The sequence below is a fragment of the Meles meles genome, chromosome 6 (genome assembly GCF_922984935.1).
Source record: "Meles meles chromosome 6, mMelMel3.1 paternal haplotype, whole genome shotgun sequence".
In the NCBI taxonomy this organism is placed as follows: domain Eukaryota; kingdom Metazoa; phylum Chordata; class Mammalia; order Carnivora; family Mustelidae; genus Meles; species Meles meles.
The window spans coordinates 117,710,572-117,734,278 of NC_060071.1; the positions used below are offsets into that span (position 1 = coordinate 117,710,572).

General features: G+C 34.2%; 1 protein-coding gene across 11 annotated transcripts in view; it reads left to right on the forward strand.

Moving 5' to 3' along the window:
• The window catches only part of PALS1 (protein associated with LIN7 1, MAGUK p55 family member), a 76,211-nt gene that overhangs the window by 34,494 nt on the left and 18,010 nt on the right, over positions 1-23,707 (forward strand). For all 11 annotated transcript variants that reach the window (XM_046008228.1, XM_046008229.1, XM_046008227.1 and 8 more), the window contains 5 exons: positions 3,375-3,583; positions 12,479-12,556; positions 13,175-13,321; positions 14,796-14,957; positions 16,427-16,504. In XM_046008228.1, the coding sequence (XP_045864184.1) occupies positions 3,375-3,583; positions 12,479-12,556; positions 13,175-13,321; positions 14,796-14,957; positions 16,427-16,504 (674 nt within the window). The remainder of the gene's footprint in view (positions 1-3,374; positions 3,584-12,478; positions 12,557-13,174; positions 13,322-14,795; positions 14,958-16,426; positions 16,505-23,707) is intronic.

Below are 23,707 nucleotides of genomic sequence, written 5' to 3' on the forward strand. Positions count from 1 at the left end.
AAATAAATAAATAAAATATTTTAAAAATAAAAAATCATTGCTCTGATAAAGCAAGAAAAGGTAGTTGCATTCAGTATGTTCTGCATAAGACTTCAGGGATATTTATATAATCAGTATAATTCCAGTCATTAAGAAAAAAAAGAAAACTAATAGAAAAACAGGCAAAAGATAATTAGAAAGTAGATGAAAGAAGAAATACAAATGCTAACCTTGTGGAAATATATTTAACCTCACTATTATTCAAGGAAACATTTTTTTTCCTAACCAGATCACAAACAATGGAAAAATTAATAATCCTTAATTTGGCCTGTTTGTAGGAGCAGGCTCTCAAGTTAATTACTAGTAGGAGTATGAGTTAGTAGCAATCTGGAGGGCAGTCTGTGAATATGTATCAAAGTTTTAAATGTTCTTATTATCTGATCAGTAATTTTGGGTGTTCTAAAGAAATGGAAAATAACGGATTGCAAACATTTACTATGTGACCTATGTAGTTAAATCAGCATTAAAAAAAAAAAAAGTTTGAAAGGCTGTATGGTATAACAAATTAACACCAGTAATTATAGCTGGAAGATAAAACAACAGCTTTTTTTTTTTTTTTTTTAAGACAATGTCAGTATCGCAGTGTCCTTATGGGTGACTTTGGTACCAGGAGAGAGTAACACAGAAGTTCCTTTCCTTTAAAGGTTTCAATGTTCTTGGGGTTGAAGAAACAATAGAGAGATGGTTATATTTTGGGCTGACTAACGTTGCTTATTGGTTACAGTCAGTAGTGAGATCTGAAGCCCTTGGTTTTTCTCATTGCCCTGACAACCAGTCGGAGCTCTTTTAAACGATTACTGAAATTTGAAACAGGAATCTCATTATCCACCCAGTGAAGTCTAAGATAGTCCTCCTAAGATTGTAGACAATTACTGCCTTAACTACTTTGTTGGTCTTGTGGTTCTTTTTCCTTTTAAGATTTTTAAATGTTTTCCTGTTTTGCTCTAAAGATACTACTCTAAGCCGATTGAATTCTTTATACTCTTAGGAATTCTTTATACACTTAGGTAATTCTGTGCTAACCTCTTTGAATTTGATGGAATCTGATCCATATTCTTTTTTTCCTCCCAGGTGTACTACATCATATTTGACAAATAAAATTATATGTATTTTAAGTATACAATATGATTTGAAGTATACATTGTGAGATATCTAGCACAATTAAGTTAACACATCCATAACTTCAGTTACTGTGTTTGTGTGTAGTATGGGAATGCTTAAGATCTACTCTCAGCAAAATTCAAGCACACAATGCAGTATTACTGACTGTAGTCATCATATAGATCCTCAGAACTTACCTTAAAAGCAACAGTTTGTACTCTGACGAACATCTCCCAGTTTTCCCTATCTATAATCTTTCTGTCTAGTGTTCTAGATATTATCTTAGCTTATGGTTAAATTCTAGCTACTTCTCAAGTTTTATTTAGCTCTGGGTCACATGATTGACAGTTTCGACTTTCCAGTTTTTCCCCCTAGTTATTTGCTGCTTTCTAAATTACTGAAGAGCATATCTGTATATTTTATAGGGACTAAATCTGTTTTGATTTGGGGAGAAAAGGGTAAGGAACCTCAAGAATCAACTGAAGAACTATTCAAGTCTGTGAAAGAATTTAAAGTAGTAGTATTTAAGATAAATATATAAGAATCAGTAGCTTTTCTGCAAACTGTATGAAGAAAACTAACCAAAAGATTTAAGGTGAGAGGGTTTTTTCCATGTGACTGTGTATAAGACAGTAGTGCCCACTCTAAGTTTTTCCCAGACTCATACAGGTTTAATTTCAGTCAGAATCTGAATAGACTTTTCTTTTTGGAGGAATGGGAGAATGTGGGTAGTACCTTGAAAAACTTATTCTTTTACTCATTTTGAATAGTCAAGACATTTTTGAAGGAGTAATGAGCCAAGTACTTGTCATACCAATATGAGGAAAGACTGTAATGCTACTATAATAAAATATTGTGGTTTTGATAGACCAATGGACTAGAAACAGACCCTGTTATATGTAAGAATTTGGTGGTATCATGAATCGGTGGAACAGTTAAGAATTATTCAGTAAGTGGTGTTAGAATAATTGTTAATCACTTGGAAGAAAAGAAATGAAGTTAAAGATTCCCCTCAAATCTGTACCAAAGTAAATTCTAGATGGATTAAAGTTAATTATGAAGTAGAAGCTGTAAGAAGCCAAAAAGAAAAAAAAAAAAAAGGCAAATATTTAATGACCTAGCAGAAGGAGTTTATAAGCACAGAAACAGTGAAAGAAATCACACAGGAAAAGGTGGATCATTCTTAACATATAAGAGTTGAAAACTTCTATAACAAAAGCTACCATAAGTACGGTTAACAGATACATGAGAAACTGACAGACTGTTTCTGACAAATGTTAACAAAGTATATACACATATGCACACATCTACCTATTGGGCAGGGAAGAAACAGCCTGTGGCTCTTAACCATTTGGGGATAACACTGCCCCAGAAAAATGCACGTGCTGCATAGGCACACTAACAGGCATGTACCACACATACACATGCCCACAACTTTCAGTATAATTTTAGGAGACTCACAAGTGCACAAGAGTTTTATGGACCACAAAGAAGTGCCTGATAAATATGACTAAACCTCACTCTCTCCATTAAGTAAATTTGTTTTATAGATCTGTAATGTTGAATATTGCTGAAAATATTGCTAATGGGATGTAAATTAGTAAAACTTCTCTGGAAAGCTGTTTCGTTTTTAAAATGTCAGAATCTTACTTAAAAATTGTATTTCTAGGAGTTATTTTAAGAAAACATCAGACTCTCAAATTTTTATTCAGCTATGATCATTATGTATTGAAATGCTTATTATTTATAGTAGCAAAAATTAGAGGGAAGTAACCTGAATGCTCAACTTTAATGTAATGGTGATTTAAAATATGGTTTAGCCATGCAACAGAGTATAAAACATTATATATAATGTTTTAAAAGAGTACTTGGCAAAGTGGGAAAATTATTAAAATAAACTGTTAAATGAAAAAAGCAAATACTCGGATATTTTTTTAAAAAGTTGTTTCTAGGTGATTGAACTGTTGATGGTTTTAAATTTATTTCTGTATTCCTCATTTTTATAGTGAGTATGTATTTTATACTTCAAATGCTTGGAAAAAATGTTATTCTATTTTGTATAGTTTTTTGAGTTTTACTTAAAAATACATAAAATGATAGTGATTTAATTCTCAAAAATATATGCAAGGGTTTTTTTGGAAAACGTGATACTTTCAAGAAAGTTTATCTTAAAACACATGTTGAATTAAGACAGAAACAATTAATTTTTGGATACCTTTTCCTTCTCCTACTAGAAGTGGAAGACTTGTTTTCTTCACTTAAACATATCCAACACACTTTGGTAGATTCTCAGAGCCAGGAGGATATCTCACTGCTTTTACAACTTGTACAAAATAAAGATTTCCAGAATGCATTTAAGATACACAACGCTGTTACAGTACACATGAACAAGGCCAGTCCTCCTTTTCCTCTTATCTCCAGTGCACAAGATCTTGCACAAGAGGTATGTATTCTGAACATCTGCTTGAAATATACAAGCTAATTGTTAGTGATAGTAAGGGAGTATTATTGGAAAATACTGATGTGAATGTAAGTTTTGTTTGAATTAATTACTATTGAGCTCATTTTAATAACTTATTTTGTTAGGAATTTGCTATATGAATTTTATCCTGAAAAAATATATACTTCAAAATCAGAGCCCTGTTTCATGAGAAGTGTTTGTTCTATATATAAAATTACATGTTTGCATAGTGAGGTAAATATTTGTCTAACTTACTAACGGGAAGTTTTTTAGTCCTTTTATAAGTGTGTAGTTTTATTTTAAGCATTATACATTATAAAGTGAGATGAGTACTGATGAAATTAAGTTATATCTGATAAACAGGTGTCATAAATGTATAACTTCTAAAATTTGTTGCTTGTAAATAAATATTTTGAAGCTTTTCCTGTATAAAAACTCTATAGAATTCTAAAACATTAAATTTTAATGTATGGTGAGAGTTTCTCTCATTAACATTCTGACTTTGAAGTTCTAGTTTCTGTTGCTTGTTGATGTTGGTATTCAGGTCTAATGTATTCTGCAATGTCTTTTAAATTGAAGGTTTTAAAAAGATATAAATAAGCCATCTCCTGTTTTTTGGGATGGAATTCTGTCATTATAGGATTTTAAGTTACTTTGATATTATAAAAACTAAAAATTCTGGAAGCCCATCAAATAAATCTATTTCATTGAACCCAGACACAAGACAGAAAATGGGCTCTGGGGAAAGGTAGGACTTTGAGACCTACAGGCCTTTAAAATATCTTAGGAGGCATTTTTTCAGATGAGCACAGAATGCATTTTCTTTATTTAGGTACATACAATGGACAAAAATTCTATGTGTAAGAGTGGCTGAGAGAAGTTTGATGTTACCCAGGATAGGAGAGTGTGACCTAAGGACATATTCTAGAGAGGAAATTTTCTATCCACTAGAATTTAAAAGAGCTAGTTGAAACCCATTCTTTGTGCTCAGCTTTCATTATTGAAATTAAATATACAAAATTTTTCAAAAATTATTCCTGTGGTTTTACTTATCATAGTTGAAATGTTTTTTTCCAAAAATGGCTTTCCTTATAGAAATCAAAATAATCAACATTACTTTTATTTATTTATTCACAAATACAGGTAACTTTTATTGTGTAGGGTAGGGAGGGATGCATAATAATCATTTTCTTCCCTGTCTTTGTCTAACTGGGCCTGTTTTGTTGAATAAACAATGGGTGGGAAAGAGAATGAGATAAGAGAGACAAAAATTGCTCCAATAAAAAAAGTGGCACAGACAACAGAAAGGGTGAAAAGAAAAAGGATAAGAGAGGCAACATAGCTTAAAAAGTTTTAGGAGTTGCATGCAAAGAACTACAAGTGGCATAAAGAGTTAAATGCTTTGGGAAAGGAGGAAAAGGTTTCTTGAAAAGAAAATTAATTTGAAAATTAGTTTTAGGATAGTCAACATATTTACATGGTTCACAGTTTTAAAAGTACCATAAAGAGGAGACTTTCTGAACCTTTGCTTTCATATCCTTAAAAATATCTTCAGTAATACTCAAGAATTGTGTTGCTTTGATGGTGGTTGGATATGTGGCTGATAGTCACCTTGGGCTGAGACTGCTCTCAAATGAGTACAAACTGAGGGACCTATTCAGGGCCACAGTGTATGTGATTGTGCTGCTGTGTGAATAACTTCCCCTGTAGCTGTGTCTGCACAACTGTGTGGCAGCCCTAACTTAACAGTGCATAACACTTAAGAAAAGTATATACTCATTTCATCTTAGCAGAGTGTTAAATCTGATGACAAAATTCTAAAAATTTAAGTGGATTCATTGCCTTTATTTTATAGCTGGAAAAATGTTAGCAATCACCTAATTCAATTCTTTTGTTTTCTATTTCTGAATATTGATAAGTGAGGTCAGGTGATATTTTGTGAATGGCTTAAGACTAGGCTCCTCATCTGCCCAGTGCCTTCTGTTTTGCTTTTTTGGCTTTTATAATTCCAGCCATTTTAATATGCACTGAAGAAATTACCTTATGTGTCAGTTGTATCATTTTTAAATGAAAATTGAAGTAAAACAAAACAAAACAAAAACTTAGAAATTTAGCAAAAGAATGTCCTAAAACATTAGAAAGTATTCTTTGTTTTTATAGCTTTTTTAAATAGCATTTTTACAGTTTTTGGATTAAACAGTAGGTATTATGTAATAGATAATAACACCTATGAAAACTTCTTATATTGAGATCCAGATGTAATCTTTGACAATCTAGAATATAAACAATCACAAATCAAGGATTTTTTTTTTTGTCACTAAAGTGCTTTTATCAAGAAAAGGTTGAAAACGTGGGTTTCATTTAATGAACTTTTGCTTATTCAGTAAAAATATAAGCCAGCAGACTACAAGATAGTATTTTATTTTATTAGTTGATTTTTGAGATATTGAGGTATATATACATGTGTATACATTTATAAATATATATGTAACAAAAACTTGAATCCAAAAGAACTCTTACGAATTAATAAAAGACTATTCAGTTTTTTTTTTAATAGGCAAAGGACTTAAAGAGACACAAAAAGAGAAAATCTAAATAGCCAATAAGTATGAAAAGGTGTTCAGATCATTAGCTAACAGAAATGCAAATTAAAACAAAATGAGATACCTCTGCATAGACACCAAAATGACTAAAATTTTAAAAAGGGACTGACAATATCAAATATTGGTGAACTTACGGAACAGTTGAAACTCTTACACATTACTGGTAGAGTATCAATTGGTACTGCCACTGTGGAAAGTGTTTGGCAAACTAAAACTTAATGTACCTATATGTTATGATCCAGCAGTTCCATTTTGGGTATGTACCTGAGAGAAATGAAAACATACCAATACAAAGACTAAGTACAAATACTGGTTATAGCATTTACATAATAACTGGAGTCAACACAGGTGTCCATCGACCAGTGAAAGTTGAGTCTTACTGAGGAAGAACAATGAATAAAATATTACAGTCTGATGAGAAGTAATATGATGGCAGTATTTGTAAGGTACCAAGAGTGTGAGATAGGCGTGCCTGATTTAAGGGGAGAGGATGGGAAAAAGGAAGAAATGTAGAAGAAAATTTAATTTGCTAAGTCTTGAAGGATGATTGGTATTAGGAAGTCTAGGAAAGAGGAAAAACAGTTCATTGGGTTCGAAGACCATAGTGACTGAGGAAGTCTGGCATATTTCTTCAACAATGAGTGAAGGGTAGAATATAATCTTAAAAGTTAGAGTCCATATCCTGAAGGCTGGATAAGCCATATTAGTAAGTAATAAGGGGAGTGTTGGGAATAAATAAAGTAAATTTAATTTAAAAATAAGTAAATTTTAAATTTAACTTATAATGAATCTGTGTTGCTAAATATTTTTAAATAATTAACTGTAACTTACATGAATAGATGAAAGGAGAAAACCATATGATCAAACTGGATGATGCAGAAAAGATACCTGAAAAAAATTTAGTACCTTTCCCTTGATGATGAAAATTCTTAGAAAGCCAGGCATATTGTGTTAACTTAATAAAAAAAAATAGTATCAGTTATCAACAGGGAGCATCCTGTGTAATTGTGAAATACCCAACATACTGCTTTTTAAGCCTGGAATAAACAGTCTATGACCCTCACCTCTCTATTCAACACTCTGTAGAGGCACTAGCTAGTGCAGTGAAACAGGAAGAAGTAATGAAATATAAAGTTGTGGAAGAACAGCAAACCTATGAAGTTGTTTCTAATTTGAATTGGCTGAATTACTTTGAGGTAGAAAAACCTTGGTTTATTTGATATTTAACATGAAGCCTGTTAAAATATGGATATAATTTATATGCACGCAAACACATCCTATTCAAACATGCATGTCAGAAATATTGGAAGAAATAAATTATTCAGAAAGCTGTCTTCAGGTGGTGGATAGATAGGTAATTTTCTATTTTGATGTTTGTGTGTTTCCCAAATTAAATGTGAAAACGTCACTATAAAGAAAAGTTTAAAGCAAGAAATTCATAAGTTGTGTGAGGTGAGAATGGAGGCATAAAGTATGGAGGCTGTTGTAATTGTCCAGATGTAAGATTTTGAATAGCAATTGAATAAGAAGTGAAGAAATATTTTAAGTGGAAGACTAATAGTATTGGACATATTGTTCCTATATGGAGGATAAACATAAAGGGGGCATCAAGGATGACTTCCTGCCTGCCCTCTTTCTGATTGAATTCATCAAACATTGAGTGCTGTTTGCCAGGCATTCTGCAAATAGCCAAATAACAAAGCTGAAAATGGTAAGTTCATCTTTAATGTGCTCAGTCTAGTCCCATCAATAATTTTAAATGTGTTCAAACTTATTGAGTATACACATTATCTAAGCAAATAGGATAAGACAGTTCAGGTAGCTGGGAAAGCTACATCATAGGGAGCATTCATAATCATCATAGGAAGACAGCATGATACATGGAGAGAACAAGAAAAAGTTTACGGCTGGCTGGACCAAAAAGGTTAAGGCATGAGGAATGCCAGGTGATAGGACTGGAAAAGAAGCAGAAGTCAGATGATGCTAAGGAACTTAGACTTGATCCTGTAAATGACAGCCAACAAGACTCAAATATTTATGTTTCTGTTCTAGAATTGAAAAGGATATTTAATGACAGGGAAAAATAAAATATTTTTTAAACTAATATCAAATCAGAGGACTTAACAGAGTTGTATAAATAGCATGATCTCCTTTCAATAAAAGTAAGTGTGATGAATAAACAGATTTTCCCATAGTTTTGGGGTTACGGGCTTTTTTTTTTTTTTTTTTTTGGTAACCAACTTTATTGATAAAATTTACATATGCTTAAAATGGGTGCATTGATTGAATAGTTCAGTATGTTTTGACATATACACCTGTGTTATCAGTCTGTCACCAGTCAGATTATAGAAACATTCATGATTCCACTAAGCTCCCTCGTGGCCCTTTACAAATAATAACCACCTCCGTCCCACTCCCCAGGCCATAGGCCTTCACTGATTTGTTTTCTGTTTTTACAAATTTGCCTTTTCTGGGCATTTCATATAAATGGAATAAGATAATATGTAGTCTTTTATGTCTGACTTTTTCAAATTCATCCATGTGTCACATGTATCAGATTTTGTAACTTCTTGTGAGTAATTAGTATTCCATTTATATAAGTATCCCATGGTTTGTTTAACCACTCACCTATTAATGGATGTTGGAGTTATTTCCTATTTATCATTCTAGTGGATGGGTGATGGTATATCATTTTAGTTTGTATTCATATATATCGAGCCTTTTTCATAGGCTCTTGCCCTATCTTCTTTTGTAACATAGTTTGTCAGATTTTTTCCCCATTTAAAAAGTTAGATTCTTGGTCTTGATGGAGTTGTAAGAGTTCTTAATGTATTCTAGTTACAAGTCCTTTTGTCAGATATATATCTTTTGGTGAATTTTGGTAAAAACAAGGATAAGGATAGTATAGGAGGATATATACCAAATGAGTCTCTCTGGGTTTGAGGGTTATAATGACTTTGATTTCCTTCTTTTTGATTAACTATTTTCCAGTTTTTCACATTTAACATATAACATATACCATTTCTATAATTTAAAAAATTAGTTTAAAAATGAAAAACAAGGGTGGGGGGTTATCAGTAGGGTACCTGGGTGATGGGCATTAAAGAGGGTATGTGCATGATGTAATGAGTGCTGGGTGTTATATAAAACTAATGAATCACTGAACTCTACCCCAGAAAGTAATACACTATATGTTAATGATTGAATTTAAATAAAATTTTTTCTTAAAAAAAGAAAAAAGATTTTGGCTCTAAAAGAAAATAGAGAAAAATAGTGTGGTTGGAAAAGGGTATTAGCTCAGGAGAGTATTTCCTTTTTTTTTTTTCCCTGAAGATTTAATTTATTTGAGAGAGAGAGAGAGAGAGTGACACAAGTGGGGAGGAGTGGGAGAAGCAGGCCCCCGCTGAGCAGGGAGCCCAATGTGGGGCTGAGTTCCAGGACCCCAGGATCATGACCTGAGTGGAAGGCAGACACTTGACCAATTGAACCCCCCAGGTGTCCCAAGAGTATTTTCTTTTCTTTTTTTTTTTTTTTTTTGGTATTTTCTTTTTAAAGATAAGAGATTAGAGCATTTTTATAGGCCAATGGAAAGAAAGCAGTACAATATAAGCACATCCTTTTAATTCCTTAGTCCTTTGTAGAAGTAGCTGATGATATGTGAGGACAATAAAATAGGTAGCATCTGGACTAATAGGGAAAGGAAATAAACACTTAAGAGGAGCTCTACATTTCTGTAGAAGGGAAGATCTCAGAGATGTTTGGGAAAGGATTTAAAAGTAAAAGGAAAAAAATGTCTATACAAAATTATTATTGAGTTGCTTTGTTACACACTGTGTACCCGTAGTACATTTTTAATCCAGAATTTTCTTTTCCCCTCAGAATTACTTTTTCCAGCTATCAAAAGTTCAGGATCAGGGACTATAAAGTTTATTTTATTTTATTTTATTTAAGATTTTATTTATGAATTTGACAGAGAGAACGCGTGCACAGCAGGGGTTGCTGCAGAGAGAGGAGGAGGTTCTGGCTCACAGAGCATGGAGCCTAATGTGGGCCTTGATCCCAGGACCCTGGGATCATGACTGAGCCAAAGGCAGACGCTTAACGACTAAGCCACGCAGGCACCCCTATAAAGTTCATTTTAAATTAGCCTAGATTTGATATATTTTAAAAAGACACCTTATCTGAAAAAGCAACATTTAAAACATTGCCCACAGTTTTGGGTTACTGCACTAGTCCATTAGTAAGGCTTTAATAGAATTCTTGAAGAAGATAATAATTGCTATGCTAGCTATCCTGTTTATACATACAGAACTCTACAATTAGAAACATGTTTGTCTAGGAACCAAAACAAGAAATAGGCTGGTTTGGGAACTGTCATTGCTTTGATCCACTTGTGGTCAAATTAGGTATTCCCCAGATAATCATCTCTTAGGTTTGATAGGGAAATTACTAGTAAAATGATTTAAAATAGCCAGAAGAAGTATTAGAGAATTACTGTTTTAATCATGAGTTACTTATATAAAAAACACTATATATGAATTTATATGTTTTAATAAATGGTGATAATTTTGGTTTTGTTAGCTGAATTATTGCAAAGCACTTTTTGGTGGGTAATTGAGTGGTATTGACATAGAGAACATACATAGAATCATATTTGGGGAAGAATAATCCACAAAGTAAAATTTATGCCTTTAAATATTTGTGGTAAAAGAAGAAAGATTGAAAATAAATGAACTGGGGGTGCCTCGGTGGCTCAATTAAGCATCCAACTCTTATTTTGGCTCAGGTCATGATCTGACCTGCATGGGATGGAGCCTTGCATTGGGCTCCAAGCTCAGTGGGGCATCTGCTTGAGATTCTTTCTCTCCCTCCCCCCGCCCTCCCCCCACTAGCACTCTTTCTAAATTACTAAGTAAATAAAATTTTAAGTGAACAGAATATCCAGCCTAAATGATTAGAAATTTAAAAAGGGAATAAACTAAAGCAGAGGAAAGGAATTGGATTATTTAAATGGAAAGAGCAACAGATTTAAACTTAGAAGCTGGGTTTTTGAAAGGTATAAGAAAGTAGAGAAACCTTTGACAAGTTACTATAAAGGAAAAAATTCCAGTAACATTAGGAAACCCACCCTTAAAAACTCTACCATGTCTAGATGATTTTATGTACAAGCTCTATCAAAACATTAAACAACATATAATTCTTGTGTTAAACCATTTTAATACAGACTATTTCCCACCCCGATATACTAGGATAGTACAAATCCAGATCCTAAAACCAGACAGTGGTTTTGTAAACCAGTGTACGTAACTGCACTCAACAAGTAGAGGCTGATCCAGTATAGGCACATTAACATAGAAATCTTAGAATGAATGTGACTATGAATAACTCACATCTAGAAATATATTAAGGTAGTAATTTATTATATGCCTAGGTACCGTGCTGAGCAGTTTATATGGATTATCTGAATCTTTTAAGAACCTTGAATGGTAGGTGCCATTCTACAGATAAGGGAATAAAGGCTAAAAGAAATTCATCATAATCAAGTGGCTTTCATCCTAGGAATACAAGAATTGCTCAACCTTAGATTTTTTAATGTAATTACCAGCGCCTGTGGCATGGTAGTCATTCCATTACTCTCATGTAAGTTTATCTCGTTAGTCTGTGACGCTTTAAAGTGTCATCTCTGATTTAACATATAATTGTATAAACATATGGTTTTATTTTATTTTTTTAAAGATTTCATTTATTTATTTGACAGAGAAATCACAAGTAGGCAGAGAGGCAGGCAGAGAGGGAGGGGGAAGCAGGCTCCCCACTGAGCAGAGAGCCTGATGTGGGGCTTGATCCCAGGACCCTGAGATCATGACCCAAGCTGAAGGCAGCGGCTTAACCCACTGAGCCACCTAGGCACCCCTAACCATATGATTTTAAAACTATAACCATTAACTGTTACAATAGTTTTTCTTCCCTTATGTAATCATTATTTTGTAGTATGCTAGAAAACCTTTGAAGAAGTAAATAGGTCATTCATAGTTGTAAATACCAAAATCTAATCTAATGTGTTTTTTAAATAAAGAATGCTGTTAACAATGATAACAAGGTTGAAAACTGTGTGAGAAGAAACACATTCCTTTTTTCTCTTAAAATTCTTTGTAGTGCCTTTCTTTCTTACAAGTAGTTTCTTACAAGTTTAAATTGTACCTTTTTAAATATACCTGTGTAGATGTTGGTGATACTTCCTATAATCTAGGAAAAATAATTATATGTTTCTTAGGTACAAACTGTTTTGAAGGCAGTACACCTGAAGGAAGGACAAGAATTAATGGCTTTGCTGAGTGCGCCACATATTCAGGTAGAACATGAACAGAATGATATATGTGATTTTTCCAGTATTCAAAGTCTCTGATAAGTCTCCTGGGGCTTGAAGAGACCTCAGACATTACCTCTGCAGTTTGTTTGGTTTATAACTCACACTGCAAAATAATTACTGTGTTGGAATAAATGTGTATACACACATTATTTTTTTATTATATACTTTTATATTTAAAGTTAATCACATTAGTTTTGAAATAACTTTGTTTTCTATACAAAAATTCTTCCCTTTTTTTGGTTATATTTTCCATGTTGGACCTTTGAATTGATTTTGTTATTATGAAGTTTAATAAGCATTTAGACTTTCATAACCCATCCCAGAGTTACCTTGCTGTATGTAAAACATCTTTTTTAATAGCTATTAAGAGCTACAGGGTTGCAGCTGTACTTCAATTAGAAAATTTGGAAGCAGATCAGAATATACAAATAATTATTTTTTGTATACATAATAATATATATATTATATATTATTACATATAATGTAATTAAATAATTATTTCCTAAGGCTTAGAATATTAGTCTGCGTGATTAGATTAAATTCTCTCTACATAAATAAATCATGCTGCTACTTCAAATGCTGTGTATTTCTTTGAAACAGGCCCTTTTACTGGCCCACGATAAGGTCGCTGAGCAGGAAATGCAGCTAGAACCCTTTACAGATGAGAGAGTTTATGAAAGCATTGGCCAGTATGGAGGAGAAACTGTAAAAATAGTTCGTATAGAAAAGGCTCGAGATATTCCTCTGGTAAGTGCTCCACATCTCTGATCTGAGATCCTTTCTACACAGGGATCTTATGTATGGCAGACAGTTGAAGACCCCTGTGCACTTCTAGTAGTTTTTCTTTCCTTTTCCTTTTTTTTAAAAGATTTTATTTATTTATTTGACAGAGAGAGACACCACGAGAGAGGGAACACAAGCAGGGGGAGTGGGAGAGGGAGACGCAGATTCCCCACTGAGCAGGGAGCCTGGGGTGCAGGCTGAATCCTAGGACCCTGGGATCATGACCTGAGCCAAAGATAGATGCTTGATGACTGAGCCACCAGGCGCCCCTAGATTTTCCTTTCTGAGGTTGATTTCCTGGAGTTCTTTTATGTCCTTATTCAATTGAGAAAAATTTTGTTCATCTTTTCTTACCTATAATTTGATGAAAATAATAGCTTGTAAAATAATTATTGAGGAACAAAGAAGGGACAAGTTATCTGCTTCATCATTCTCCCACCTTTTAAAAAAAAAACAATAATTAGAAATTCTGATCTTTGCATTTCATTAATTCTGTTGAAATATAGTTAACTTATATAGTTCACATATACTTAGATGTATTCCTTAATGTTAATATTTGTTTAATTTTAAAAATTTTTTTGGTTTTGTTTAATGTTTTTATTTTTATTTTTTTCTTATGTTCAGCTAGCCAGCATTTTTAATGTTTTATATGTAAAACGTCTTCAATCTCTTTTCTAAGTCTGCTGTAGTTGCCTTAATTTTCTTTCTTTTGTTTTCAGAGAACTAGTCTTGAATCTTCATGTTTCAAATTAGGTCTTGAATAGTTTGGTACATAAAATAAGGACTATATTTTATGGGCAGTTTATGTAGCTAGATTTTTTCTCCCACCAGAAAAAACAAACCGGGAAAGTTATAACAAAATTTTAAAATAAAAGTTTAGGAGAAAATTTTTACATATTCTGTCTACTCTTAAGCTTTATTCTGTGTTCATATTTCAATTTTTTAAATGCATATATTTCAGTTGTGAATGTTTAATACCTTTTAATTTGAAGTGGTGCTGCTATAATATTTAATATTTAATAATATATGAGATTTTTCATCCTTTAATCATATTCTGAATTTTTAAAAGGGACTTTTATAGTTATGTCGTATACACTGATTATATCTAAGTATAGTTTAACCATTTGAATAGCATCCAGCATATATAGAACAAATTTGATTTTAGGTTTTCACATTATTGTTACCTAAGTGCATTTTTCTGTTGTTGTATACTTCAAAAGTCTGCTTGATTTTAGAATTCAAATGAATACAGCGTGTCAGAAGCAGAAACTCTTGTAAGGAAAATGGTCAACTTTCAAAGCTAATTATGTTTACTCTAGTTGTGTAAAGTTCGTTTTTTTCTCAAGATAAATGAAGGCTAATATTGTTGAATAGAAAAGTTTTAAATGAAGAAATGTTTATAAAGTACATTTTAAAATTAGATACTGGGTTTTTTTAGGGTGCTACAGTTCGTAATGAAATGGATTCTGTCATCATTAGTCGGATAGTAAAAGGAGGTGCTGCAGAGAAGAGTGGTCTGTTACATGAAGGAGATGAGGTTCTGGAAATTAATGGCATTGAAATTCGAGGGAAAGATGTCAATGAGGTTTTTGACTTGTTGGTAAGTTGATACAGAAGAATGACCGATAGGTTCTTGAAAGCTGGGGATTTTTTGTTATTTATTTAAAAATGTAATATTTAAAAAATTATTAAGAACACTAGACAATTTCTAGCCTAAAATTCACATGAAATAATTATTCCCACAGTATTTTTTAGTAGAGTTTTATTTTGGTGTGGTTACCACTGATATTTTTTATCTTGAGCTTTATTACTACTAGGTATATTTTATTTGCCTCTGAAATCACTAATAAAACTAATTCTTCAACATATATTTATTGAGTGCCTGTTATGTGCTAGCCACTAGGAAAATAGTGACAAAACAAAGTCCATGCCCTCATCATTTTTTAAGTTCATTTTTTTTTTGTATTTTCTTCAACTGATTGGTGTTTCCTTAACAATATTAGGTAATAGCATGGTATTAATGTACACTGTCCAATATAATAGCCACTAGCTACATATGCTAGTTACTAAGATTTAAATAAAATTTATTCCCCATTCATATTGGATGCATTTCAGGTGTTCAGGAGCAGTACATAGCTGATGCCTTCCATGTTAAGATATAGAACATTTCCATCATCGTAGAAGTTTCTGTTGGACAGTGCCAGTTTAATCAGGAAGCCATTTGAAGTTAGTCTTTGAGGGCAATTTATGATCACTTTGTATATATCCACAAACCAGATTCATATTCTCATTTACTTAGCATCAGTGTTATAGTAGAATTTCTCCTATCTGCTGATGTTTGTTGAAGAATCTAGAAAACATCTTTACTTTCACCTATCCTCATTCATTGCTTTGGTAAAGCAGTGTCAGTAGTTGTTTTTAGGCCTCATTTTATTGGCTGTTGTCTCTCTTGAGCGCTACTCCCTGCAATGTCAGAACTAGAAGTTGTGATTACTGTTCAGGCTGGAGGTATCTGAACAATTCAGTCAGTGGTGTACTGGGAAATAATAGTTAACAGTAACACTATATAGTTAAAAAAACAGCAGGTGACAGAGACCAGGTATCCAGGAAGTAAGAGTATATATTTTTTTATATACTCTTATATATATTGCGTCACCTTTCTAATCCTGGTCACAATTACTCTTTCAAATTCTACTGTGTTAAAATTGATGTTTGTCAGAGTAGATAACCCAGAATTGTTACAGCACTGTGGTATCTTCCAAACCTTCACTGTGAAATCTTCCTAAGCTTACACTAAATAGAAGACAAAAACCAAAGACTTCTGGGCTTATGTGGCTTTCTCCAGTGGACCAGAACTACAGAATGCCACATTCCTGGTAGCTCTACTATAATGGAATCCATGGAAAGTCTAATTTATGCTCCCTGATGAAATGGCATTCATCTTTACCAACTTTTTAAGAAGTCTTCTAGGGGATCCAGAATAGTTCAGTTTAAGGAATATTCATCATAACATCATAGAACGTTTTTATAAAGATAGATTTTTAAAATAACCTCATCTTTCTATTACAGTCTGATATGCATGGTACTCTGACATTTGTTCTGATTCCTAGTCAGCAGATCAAGCCTCCTCCTGCCAAGGAAACAGTAGTAAGTGATTTTTTTTTTTTTAATGTTCATTATTTATTGTCTGATGTCTACTGTTTATTTAATTAATAAACTTTATTTTTTAGAGTAGTTTTAGGTTCACAGCAAAATTGAACAGAAAGTTACCACATATGCATAACTGCCTCCACTATCAGCATCTTGTATCATTTGCTACATCAATGAATCGATGCTTTCATTATTTCTCATTAGGATTCACTCTTGGTATTGTACATCCTTTGGGTTTTGACGAGTGTATAATTTATATGTATCCACCATTGTATCATACAGAATAGTTTGCCCTAAAAATCCTCTGTGCTCTGCCTATTCATTACTTCCTTTCCCTCCATAACCCATGGCAACCACTGATCTCCGTAATTTTGCCTTTTCCATAATGTCATATAGCTGGAATCATATAATATGTAGCCTTTCCAGATTGGCTTTTTTCATGAGTGGTAAGCATTTATGTTTCCTCCATGTCTTTTCTTAGCTTTTGGTAGCTTTTTTTTTTTTAAGTGCCAAATAATATTCCATTATCTGGTTATACAATAATTTATCCACTTACCTATCGAAGAATATCTCGATTGCTTGCAAGTTTTGGTAGTTACCAATAAAGCTGCCGTAAACATCCTTGTACAGGTATTTTTGTGTGGACATGTTTTCATCTGATTTGGGTAAATACCAAAGAATCAAAAACTTAAATCTACACAGAAACTTACACATGAGTGTTTACTTTTGAGTATTAGGAATGTCACTTTATTTATTTATTTATTTATTAGTTGTGTTTTTTTTTTTAATTTATTAGAGCACAAGCAGGGGGAGGGGGAGTGGAGGAAAGACTACCCACTGAGCAGGGAGCCGAACATGGGGCTTGATCCCAGGACCCTGCCATCATGACCTGAGCTGAAGGCAGATGCTTCACTGACTGAGCCACGCAGGCGCCCCTAGAAATGTCACTGTAATTATTTCTTTCATTCAAGTAAAAGGTAAATTCAGTAGTTTTTATTTAAAGAAATATTAATATTTCAAATTTATTGAACTCTGAAAAGTAAAAAAGTAGAACATACTTTTCTTCCAGAATTTTTATAACTTCTAACTTGTCAAAAATTTTCTGTCATTATAGGTTGTTTATTTAACTTAAACATACTTAGAGTAGGGAGGAAAAGTGCTTTCACAAAGTATGCACAACTTTGGGGCACCTGGGTGGCTCAATGGGTTAAGGCCTCTGCCTTCGGCTCAGGTCATGATCCCAGGGTCTGGGATGGAGCCCCACATCAGGCTTTCCGCTCAGCAGGGAGCCTGCTTCCCTTCTCTCTCTGCTTGCCTCTCTGCCTACTTGTGATCTCTGTCTATGAAATAAATAAATAAGATATTAAAAAAAAAAACAAAGTATGCACAACTTTAACTTTAGAATATGTATTGCTCTTTTATGTTAAACACTTTTCAACTAGCTGTAGTAACAGACAGAACTTAATTACTATACGACCTAACAGTTCCACTCAGTTCAAGAGAATTGAAAACTTACATCCTCAACAAGAAAATTGTACATGAATGTGCATAGCAGCATTATATTATTAACCAGAAAGTAGAAACAGCCTAAATATCTGCTTGCTAACTATTAGAAAGTAAAATGTGGTATATCCATAGAAAGGAATATTATTTGGCAATCAAAAGAAATAAAGTACTGATACATGCTGCAACATGCATGAACCTTGAAAAAATTAGGCTAAGTGAAAGAAGCCAGTCACAAAAGGCCATGTATTTGTTCATTTATATGAAATGTCCAGAATAAGTAAATCCAGAGAGACCAAAAGGAGTTTAGTAGCTCCTTAGGTGTAGGGAAGGGTAGTTAGGAGAGCATGGGAGTGATTCCTAGAGTATGGGGTCTCCTTTTGGGGTGATAAAAATGTAAAATTGTTCATGGTTGCACAACTCTGAATTTACTAAAAACTAATTGTATACAATAGTGACTTTTATAATGTATGAATTATTTCTCAGTAAAGCTGTTAAAAAACTATAGACTTGAAAATGCTGAGTTACATGGAAGGCTGATGTATTGCATCTGTTATTGTTAACTTTTACAAAAACATCACTTTGAAAGAGGACACAGTTTCATTTTTTTTCCCTCAATATTTCATCACAGTTATGCTTTATCTTTTGGCCATGATTCCACATCTTCCCTTTATTCCTTATGGAACATATTGAAGTTGATGTTGCACCTGCAACCTTCCTTCTGTTTAAAGTTCTTTGTAAGAAGAAAAATTAGGAAATAGTTTGTCTCTGAATTCTGGCAGCCTCAGTCTCTGTCTGTGCCTTTTCCCATGTCTCTCCTATGAACAAGAATTTGGCTATTAAATACAGTATCATGATCCGGTTGTATTAAAAAAAAAAAAAAAAAAACGCTTCTGGCTGTGTAGAAATTGAATTTGTAGAGCCAATAATGGAAGCAAGGAGATTTAGGAAACTGAATTCATTATAAAGTATGATGATGGCTTAAACTAGGATGATAGTATCAGTAGAAAAATGGATCAGGCTGTGTTCTAGAAGTAGAGATGGCAGGACCTTGTAATGAAGGTGGAGGGTAAAGGAAAGAGGAAGTAAGAAGCTTGAGTAACTAACTAGGCAGATAATGGTGCTGATTATTACTAAAGGGAAGTCTGAAGGAAAAACAGATTTGGGGAAAAAAAGAGGTCCATTTTCCAGGTTTGAGGGGCATTCAGGTAGACATACTGACTACATAGAACTGACTATATTGGAGCGCCTGGATGTCTCAGTCATTTGGGCATCTAACTCTTGATTTCAGCTCAGGTCGTGATCTCAGCTCTGTGTAGGGCTCTGTGCTTGTGGGGAGTCTGCTTGAGAGTCTCTTTTTCCCTTTCCCTCTGTCTGCCCCTGTTGCACTCTCTTTCTCTCTCTCTAAAATAAATAAACCTTTAAAAAAAAGAAAACGGGGGCGCCTGGGTGGCTCAGTGGATTAAGCCGCTGCCTTCGGCTCAGGTCATGATCTCAGGGTCCTGAGATCGAGCCCCGCATCGGGCTCTCTGCTCAGCGGGGAGCCTGCTTCCTCCTCTCTCTCTGCCTGCCTCTCTGCCTACTTGTGATCTCTCTCTCTGTCAAATAAATAAATAAAAAAAAAATCTTGAAAAAAAAAAAAGAAAACGTCAGTCTGGAATTCTAAGGAGAGATCTGGGCGATAGTTATAGTTACTGTGGGGAGAGTAGGTCAGAGGAGCAGTCTGTTTATATGTACTTGATGTAGGTGCAAAATTTAATAATAATTGTTTAAGGATGTTCACATTCATAGTTTATATAAAGAGAACTGGGTTGGAAGAACAAGTTGAGAACCATTACTGTCAAATGTATTCACTTTTCTGTTAAAGGTATAAAATGTATTATCTAATTTTCATCTTAATTTTTTTCTAATTTGGAAGAGGATCTGGAATTTGATTATACAGTAAGGCTTTATGAATACATACATAAAATACAGATACAAAAAATACAGAAAATTTCAGTTTGTATTACATGGACATCCATTTTCAAGTTACGGCATTTTGCTGTATTAAGTTTGCTATTACCCTAAGGTTCATATTTCTGTCTATCTTCTACTAAGTATCTTTTGGATGTCCCATTGATATCCCAAACTTCCCATGTGAAAAAATGGAAACAAACAGTCTTTTTTTTTTTTTTTTTAAGATTTTATTTATCTATTTAAGAGAAAGAGCATGCATGCACATGAGCAGGGAAGGGGGGCAGGTGGCAGAAGCAAACTCCCCACTGCTGAGCAAGGACCCCAATGCAAGGGCTCTATCCCAGGACCCTGGAATCATGACCTGAGCTGAAGGCAGATAGTTAACCACTTGAGCCACCCAGATGCCCAAAGATAATCCTTCTTGAGTGGGGATTGGGAGGAGCAATCTCAGGTTGGAGATGGATTTTGAAAACTGTTACTTGACACCGGAAAGGCTTTTCTTGATGCCACTCTTAATTTTACACTGTGAGTGAGGGGTAAAGTTTAGGCCAAGCTAAAGGAAGATATACTTTCATTCTTTTCTCCCCACCAGTAATTTAAAATTCAAAATAAATAAATCTATAATAAGAAATAATGAAATAAAAACTAAAAAGGAAAGTTATTTTGGAGCATTGAGTCCCTTAGGAAAGATGTAAATAAATTGATGAATCATTATCTCTTTACCATATCCCCATCGTTAGGGCTTAAGATGTGAATAGCTTACAAGCTTATGGGTACTAATAAAAGGCAAAGAAAAAAATGTTAAGCTGAAAGATAATTGTATTTAAACAATCCTATAACCCTATTATTTGAAATTTAGAAGATTTTGTTTTATGTAGAAAGCAAACACTGTTTTGACCAGATACATTGTACTGATACTACAGCATTGTTCAACCCTGGATTTTTCTATAAACTCTCCATTTTAAAAAAAAGGCTCTATTTCATCTCTCCATTTTAAAAAAGGCTCTACTGGGGGCTCCTGGGTGACTTCATCTCTTTATTTCTGCTCAGGGCATGATCTTAGGGACCATGAGATAGAGCCCCAGGCTGAGTGTGGAGCCTGTTTTCTCTCTCTCCTTCTCTCTGCCCCTCTCTCCATCACTTAAAAAAGTTGGGGGGGGCGGGCGCCTGGGTGGCTCAGTGGGTTAAGCCGCTGCCTTCGGCTCAGGTCATGATCTCAAGGTCCTGGGATCGAGTCCCGCATCGGGCTCTCTGCTCAACAGGGAGCCTGCTTCCCTCTCTCTCTCTCTGCCTGCTTCTCTGTCTACTTGTGATCTCTCTCTGTCAAATAACTAAATAAATCTTCAAAAAAAAAAAAATCACACCAGCAGAATATTGAAACTTAAAAAAAAAAAAGTGGGGGTGGGTGGGCTCTGTTTTCTTTTGTATAGTAAACTAAATTAGCCACTAACAGAGCTGGAGAAGAAAGATGGATGAAAATAACTTATAGCACTAATTGGAATTGATCAGTTAGAATATATGGATAGAAGTCACATAGAGCATGTGCTTGTGCTCAAGGCATTGCTCAGACTTTAACTCAACCAAATGGTTCATCTCTGATGTGAAATAAATTTTGCTCTTAATTTTAGGGGGTACATTTTAAACAGCACTAGATAAACTTGTTATATAAGCAAAGCATTTTTCCTCTGTACTGTTCTTAGCCTACAGAGAGAGAGAGGCCCCATTCCAAACCAACTAAGTCTGAATAGTCAAGCGGTGGGAACACCTAGGCAAGAGGAGAGAGAAAAGCATCTCTGGCTGATTTTGTTGACCTTTGGCAAAAGTCACAAACCTAGATACAGCCTCCACAGCAGTCTAGTTTCCCTCAGGGTAGCAGTTCCTAAGGTTTTAAGGTACGTCGCATTTTTTATTTTTTTAAAGATTTTGACAGCTCAAGCAGGGGGAGTGGCAGACAGAGCGGGGGAGAAGCAGATTCCACGCTGAGCAGGGATCCTGATGTGGGAGCTCAGTTCCAGAACCTTGGGATCATGACTGGAGCCAAAGGCAGATACCCAACTGACTGAGGCACCCAGGCACCCCATAGGGTACATTTTAAATTGCATGTATATAACTGTTACCCAGGGAAGCTTGTTAAAATGCAGAATGCTAAAGTTTGAGATGTGGCGTAAGAATTTAGTATTTTGATAAACATTCTAGGCAGGTGATATCAGCAGAACACTTTGAAAATGTGCTAGATATTGCTTTCAGAAAGTTACTAGATAAAATCATCAGTCAGGTGACGAAGTTAGTCTGATTTCACAGATCTCTAAAAGCCTGATAACAAAAATGATATCTTCACCACCTTAAATAATTCCTGTAATTCCATATTTAGATTTCCAAGATTTTTGGCTAAAAAGCAACAAATTTAAGCAGATTTTGGAAGCATTGATTGACAGAGATGATAAGCAGAAGTTTTTTTGATAATCCTACATATTAGATACTTCTAGATTATACTACATCTTATGCCAAGATTACAAAATTGTATATATATCTTTTAACCCAGTCTTCAACTCTGTTTTGATTCTCCACTAACCTCATAGAACTTTCTAAAGTTCACTTTTGGTTTTGCCTGGGAAAGTTTTCAAGATTTTAATCAAAACTCTGTTTTCACATCAAGAACAAGGCTCATTAGGGCACTCGAGTTGAAATTCAGCAGAACACTATCAGAATGAATGAGGTCTCTTCATCATTAAACCAAGTGAATACCGTGTGATTGTATTTGTATGAAGTAAAATACCAGGGAAAGTAATGTATGCTTCCAGGAATCAGGATGCTATTTACTCTTGGAGGACATTAGGGTGGTTAGTGACTGAAAGGGCATGAGGCATGGCTTTTGGGGTGCTGGTGATACTCTGATTCTTGATTTGGGTGCTGGTTATACGGGTATGTTTCATTTGTGGAAATTCACTGTCCATACACTTAATGATTTTTGTGTACTGTTGAACTTATGGAATACATCCATGAAAAGCTGCCCCCCTAAACAGACTAGCATGTAAATTCTACATTTTTTCAAAGATTTTATTTATTTATTTGACAGAGACAGCGAGAGAGGGAACACTAGCAAGGGGAGTAGGAGAGTGAGAAGCAGGCTTCTTCCTGAGTAGGGAGCCCAATGCGGGGCTCGATCCCAGGACTCTGGGATCATGACCTGAGCCGAAGGCAGACGCTTAATGACTGAGCCACCCAGGCACCCCTAAATTCTACCTTTTTAACTGGATCACTTAACTGCTTTACCTCAAGTGTTGTTATTTGTATATATTAGGAATTAGATTTCTTCATTTCCTCTTTCAGTAGTTAGTATATTTTTCTGAAATTATAAAAATATCTAATGACACACTCAAGCATTATTTCTGAAAAAGACTGCTGCTTCCATGAGAATTCTTGGTTATGCCTTACTGTAGAGGGAGATAGATAGATATAGATATATATATCATTATCACTTTGAAAGTGATCAAATTTCATCTCCATCATCATTGAGAACAGTCAGTTTTGTATTTTAGGAGCTCTAAAAGGATAGACTGTCTTCTCATAAAACAGTTTTTGAGGCAATATTATCTTTATGATAGGTGGCCTCAATTATGACAAGGGTAAAAGGCTTAGTTAAGGAAAGACAAATAACAATTGGATAGAAAAGGACTCTGAATTATAAGATTCTTAGGATGTCAATCAATTGCTTGGCTCATTGAGCTGCAGTTTAACCTA